The sequence below is a fragment of the Choloepus didactylus genome, chromosome 3, assembly GCF_015220235.1.
Source record: "Choloepus didactylus isolate mChoDid1 chromosome 3, mChoDid1.pri, whole genome shotgun sequence".
Taxonomy (NCBI): domain Eukaryota; kingdom Metazoa; phylum Chordata; class Mammalia; order Pilosa; family Megalonychidae; genus Choloepus; species Choloepus didactylus.
In genome coordinates this window covers 204,903,503-204,909,801 of record NC_051309.1, presented here as the reverse complement: position 1 = coordinate 204,909,801, position 6,299 = coordinate 204,903,503, and the positions used below count along the sequence as shown (strand labels likewise).

Below are 6,299 nucleotides of genomic sequence, written 5' to 3'. Positions count from 1 at the left end.
TACATGATATGAATCGGTAAGGGATTTTCACGTGTGTGTTCTTAGGCATAAGTGAGTATTTTACTTAACTGTAGTTGGTTCTCTAGGTAAATACAGAATTCCAAAGTGAGTACAAGAGGCTCTTGCCATTAACTTAGCATCACATAATCGATTTGTCTCATAGAATTACTTAGAAATTCAAGAATGCTTTTACCGCTTTCTCATGTCATGGGCCAATATTGGAGTGTATTATGGGTCTCTAAAGCAGTCCCTTTAGAACAGTTTTACTCTGACTATAACATATTTACATGATACCATGATACAGAGAGAAGACTGAGTAAAGCTTTTGCTCACAAATAGCATAAATATAATTATAATTTTGAGTAGAATCTTGAGAATTTTGTATTGATGCCGTGTTACCCCAGAAGAATGTGGCTCTGAGAATAAGATTTTGTTTGCTTAATTGAAAACTTTTTTCTTTTAGATACTATTTTTGCCTCTTAATGAAAGAATTATTTTAGTTGCTAAGAAACTTTGTTTTATCATCAGAAATTTAAGAAAGAGAAATTTAGTTAGCGATACCTTTTAAAGGTGTTTTAATTATCTTCTTTTTCCTTTGTTGCCAATTATTTCTCTATTCATTTAAAACTCTATGAAATTGTGAAAAATTGTTTCTTCTTAGATAGCTAAGACTTTTCTCTAAAACAGGAGAAGAGAATAGTCTTAAGTTCTCTGCTGTCATTATATTTTTTAACTCCTTAAATTCAAGGACTATGTCCTCTGTACAGTTTCTATGGTGATTTGTGCATTAAATAATGCATAGTAAGGTTTTAACAAAAGTTAGTAGAAATAATTTATAGATAATGTTTTACAGGAATTTTTTTTTATCCTCTGCATACAATTGAGCTAGAAATCTCCTTTATACATGCAGCATGTTTTGCAAGACAATAAGTTAATAAGACCTTTTTATAGCCTAGTGAAAGCTCTGATAATATTAAATTTTAAGTTACTTAAGAATAAAGACCACACTTTGAACACATTTTATTACCAAAAGGATTTATCATAGTATTCTAATCAAAATTGAAGTTTAATAGTTTTTCTTGATTTAACAGAAAGAGAAAGAACATTAGACACAAGTTGCCCATTTCAAATTCTAGAATGCTCAGCTTTCCTTAGGATCTGTAAAGGTTAAGGTAATTCCAACTGCTGTAACAAAGAAACCTTAAAATGCCAGTGGTTTACTAATCGAAGCCTTTTATTGCCCATGGAACAGTCCAAAGTGGGTGTTCGTATCGGTGGGTAACTATTCTCCACACAGGAATTCAGGAATCTTGAGTTCCCTCCTTCTTGGAGCTTTGCTGCTCCCTTAACCTCTTCATCCACGTACTGAAAGATTAGAGTGAGTATGGGGAAGGCAAACCATTTTTAAATGCGTAGGTACGGAAGGGACACCCAACATTTTTATTCACTAATTCCATTGGCTGAACTTTGTCACATGACCGTGCCTAGATACGACAGGGTAGACAGAGAAGTAGACAGGAGATATTCTGGACAGGAGGAAGAAACGTCAAACCAAGGAGGCACAAAAGTGCCTGGTATATTCTAAGAATGGAAGGTTGTCTGCAGTATCTCCAGAATTAGGCGATAGCAAGTGTGTGGTAGGAAACAGTTGAGGGATGAGGTAAAATTAAAGTGTGAAGGACCTTCGAAAAGGGGTGGAGAGATGTTTTTGGACCGGTTTTAGGGATACGGTATTTACTTAGAGAACTGTGGAGAATTAGGATGATGAAAGGATGACTAAAGCTTAGGGAAATATATAGATTCAGCGGGGAACCTAGTGCCCAGGGCACAGCAGTTGCTCAAATATCTTTTTTTTTTTTTTTTTTTTTTTTTTCAAATGAGTTGGTTTAATTCCAGGTGGTATAGAATTTGGGGCAGAACAAAGACTGAAGAGCAGATTGTGGAAGGATTCTATACTGGGCTTACTCTGATCTCACAGTTAAAGTAGGAATGGCTGAATGAGAACTAGGGAGAAATAAGCCATTGGGTGGTTTCTTTTTTTCTACAAAAGTTTATTCTTAAATGTACAACAGGCTCCAAGACAAAACTTCATTCTAGCTATAAAGTGGCAAAAGATGTTACAGCAGGGAATCCGGATGTTTAAACAGGAATGGAAGCAACGGTCACCATGGCCTCAGGGACAAGGAGCAGCTTACTTTTTGCCAGATTTCTTAATCCCACCAGTGGCCAGAGGGCCCTTCCCCGCAGCCTTCGCTTTTAGCTCCTCGAGTTTCTTCTGCTCTTCTTTTTGTTTCTGCTTGAAAGCCTTATCCTCCTCGTCCATTTCTTTGGCCTGCTTCTTGGGCTGCTTCAGGGGCTTCTTCTTGCCACCCTCGCGGCCGGACATGGCGCTTACCGCCTGCCGCCCCTTTCCCAGACCCTCAAATATCTTTTTAAGTAGGGGAAGGTGGAGGAAGGCCCGTTAGATTCATCTTGTGTCTGAGACCTAGGATAAATCAGCATAAAACACTTCACAGCCTAGACCGAGTCGTGAAAGAGGACAGTGGCCATGATAAACTAAAGCCGGACATATTATTATTATCAGGATCCTCCTTAGATGATCATTGACTTCCACAGTTACTAGTAATGTGGAGGTAAGGATCCTATATGTTTCTCTAAGCTGAGAAACATCCAAACTGATTTCCATAATGGCTAAATAAGTACACTGCATACCAACAACATGTGGGAGTGCATGTTTGCCTACATTTTCACATGAACAGGTGTTTTTATAATTTTATACAATTATTGGTGTATCAGGTTTACAAAATTTTGGATTAGTTTGTTCAATTATCATTTATTTGACTACTGATGAGTTTGAACATCTTTCTTACGTTTATCAGACATTTTATGTAACACATTTATGTAACTTTTTGACAAAACTTACCTAGTGCTTACCTATGCCAGACATTGTTCTAAACATTTACAAATATTAATTTGATTTTAATGACAAGTCTGTGAGGTTAGTACAATTATTATCCCCATTTTACAGAAAAAAAAAACTGAAGCAACAGAAAGATTTGGTTACTTGTTCACAATCACTAGACCATTCATGTTTTGAAATTGAGGTATTTTAAAGTTGTTTCTAGTTAGCTTTTATTCATTATCAGAGTTGACATGACCAGTGAGTTGATCATGGAGAGCATAAAAGTTAGGTCAAGTAAGGCCTTATGTACCCCCACAGCTTTTCCCAGCTCTGCACTCATAAAAGCAACACCATTTCATACCCAACTGTAACTTGTGTTTTATCTCTACATGTGCTCAATTATTTCATAATATTCTAACAATATGGGAATAGCTATAAGCTCAGGAGGCCAGTCACATGTATTAGCTTGTGTCCACTGGATGACAGTGTGCTCCAGGGCCTGAGCTTTGAAGTTAACTTCTAATTGCACTGAAATGATTCCTCTTTAGTCGTTTTCTTACTAGTATGGAGATATGTGTGTATGTCTATTGTGTGCATGTGAGTGTGCATGTATAATCTTTGGAAATAACAGTTTTGCCTCAGCCATGTAGCTTTTTTCCCTCCATTTCTTCTTTTGCCTATTACAAAGTTAACCTGTAGAGAAACCAACAATATGCCTATTGCAAACGTTTTCCTCAGGAGATCTTTTGTTTCCAGACAAAAATAGAAATACAGGAATTTAGTTACATTATAATCTAAACATACTGGGTTTGCCTGTGAGCTAAAGTGAACACATGCATTGATAAGTTTGAGAGGATTTATAGCAAATAAATGCAGTTATTACTATTAACATGAAACCTTTTTCTTTTTTACTATTAGTATGATTTCTCATTAAAGACTTAATGGTGGACATGAAGCTAAATTTTTATGTAGTCCTAGTACTCTTTGGAAAAAATTAAGACAGAGAGAATAAACTGTACAACTAAGAAAGTAATCTGATACCCAAGTACTGTTGCTTTAAATATGATCTAGAATGTAATGGTCCCTTATTAACAAAAATATTAACAATAATTTATTATCTAGCATGAAATTGTTTAATAAAAATGGATTGTCAACTACCTTTATTATGTCGTTTGGATAATTGCATAATCAATATTAGTGATAATAAGTGATGTGGGTTTATTTTCATTTATTTTGTGGACAATAAAAAACAGTCATATGAAAAATTAGAAATTTCCTTCTTGACACTTAAGTGTATTGAAAATGCCAGCTCTAAATTGTTGTTTGCAGTGGAGTAGCACAAGGATCCCTGTGGGGAAAAATAAATATTGAAATTTTCTCCTTTTTCTTTTGAATTTTCATGGATGATAAAAATGCTTTCAAAAATGAACAAAAAAAGCTACATAAATTGAATTATAATAGCAAAGTAAAATACCAAATTAATCAGGAAATCTGGATAAAATACCATTGTTCATGAGAAGAAAAATATCATTATGCTCTTCTACTCCTTGGTTAATTGCAAAGGGTGGTGTATACAATGTAAAATTATAGGAAATTGACAGTTAATTTAGAAGAGAATCTTAAAGTCATTTTACTTATAAAATAAAAGAAGCATTTATATGCATAAGTAGGAACAATATACTATGATGAAAAATCTGCAGCCATATTTTGTGCAGTATCAAAGTAAAAACAACTTAGTGCTCTCCATTCTAAATGACATGTAAGGTTTGCTTTATAAGTTTTCCCGTTAGAGAGCACAAAGAAAGATTCAGCTCTATCCCTGGCTGGTAAATGAACCCATATTATAATGTCTGTTACTGGTATTTTAAAAGTTGTTCTGCAAATTGAGGACACTAAAGAGCTATTTCTAAATAACAGAACATTTCCAAAACTATAAAATTGAGAACAAATTATTTCTTCTTCTGCAGTGTATGTTAATTTGTGATAGTTATAAACTTTTAGAACCGAGTATCCCTCATGTATCAGGTTGGCAAAAATTGAAAATTTTAAAAAGACATTCTGTGTGGATGCAAATTGATAAACCACCTGTGGAAAGGAGTAATCTGGTAATATCTAAGAAACCTCTCACTCCATTTACTCCTTGAATCAGCAATCCCACTTGCATAAGTGAAAGTAGAAGATTCACCTCCACAAATACGAAAAAAATAACAAAACACATGCATAAATTTATTCACTGTGACAGTATGTGTAAAAAAGTTTGAGAAACAAAATTAGTCCATCAATCTAAAGTCCAGGCATAAATACAATAGTGTTTACTGTAAAACATATACACACACATTCACAAAGAATGAATAAAGTTTCTGTGTACAAATAAGGTTGTTGGCATATATTTTTAAGAGGTCAAAGCATGGGGTATGAAATATTGTATATTTTTTGTTCAAAAAGGGGGGAAATAAGAATACACATACACATATCTGCATATTTTTTCAAAAGAAACACTGGAAAGGTAAACCAGGAACAAATAAAAATGATGGATAGGCACAGGGTAGATGAGTTTGGAATAAAAGCAAGACTTTTCTGACATCTCTTTAACAATAGTTTTGACCTTCTGAACCTTGCAAATATTTTACCTATGCAAAATTAAAATGAAATCAAAGAAAATAAAAAGACCACTAAAATTGAAAATATCAAAAACAGAGGAACATTTTGGAGACCACTAGGATGAACACATTGAAAATCAAAGGCCAGAAGTCATTAGAGATGCAATAAAGGGACTTAGGGAGTTACTAATCATTATCAATAATTTAGAACTTATCCCCACCATTGTGATACTGAAACTCGCAATAGACATTCTGTCTTTACAGAAAATTTCACTCAGTACTATTCCTTGGAGCTGAGCTGGTGGTTACAGTGTGGCCTTTTCTAGCATGCCCTTAGTAAAAAAGTTTGGTCACTTCATTTTTATTATGAGATGGCTGTGAAAATAGTACACCGTGTCCACTGATGTGTTGATAAGTTGTGATGAGCTCAACTGACTAACTTTATGTGCAGAATTGCTTTATGCATAATACAAAGACTTGCCAAAGAGTAAAAGATAAATAGAAACTGATTACAGCACAATCTAAATGTGCAAATGAACATCATATTCTCTTCGTAACATCCCCGTGCAGCGGTTAGATATACTGTTATCCATTTTTTATAGGCTGCCCGGCAATCAACAGTCACACCTCAAGCAGGGACAAAACTGGCTTGGCATTGGTCAGATCATTCAGCAGATCCAAGATGATAGATGCTCCTAAAAGGGTGATTTCATCACAACGCTTTGATACACTTTCCTGTGACATCAAATTCAAAAATCTCTGGGCTGGCATCTCAGGTTCTTAATGTTCTCATTTCA

The 6,299-nt window shown here is 34.7% G+C and overlaps 1 protein-coding gene across 1 annotated transcript; it reads right to left on the bottom strand.

Moving 5' to 3' along the window:
- Nucleotides 1–2,022: 2,022 nt before the first annotated feature.
- LOC119528955 (translation machinery-associated protein 7) lies at nt 2,023–2,414 on the bottom strand. The gene has a single exon (XM_037829120.1). The coding sequence runs from the start codon at nt 2,384–2,386 to the stop codon at nt 2,192–2,194; it is 195 nt and encodes a 64-aa protein (XP_037685048.1). The 5' UTR covers nt 2,387–2,414; the 3' UTR covers nt 2,023–2,191.
- Nucleotides 2,415–6,299: the final 3,885 nt, after the last annotated feature.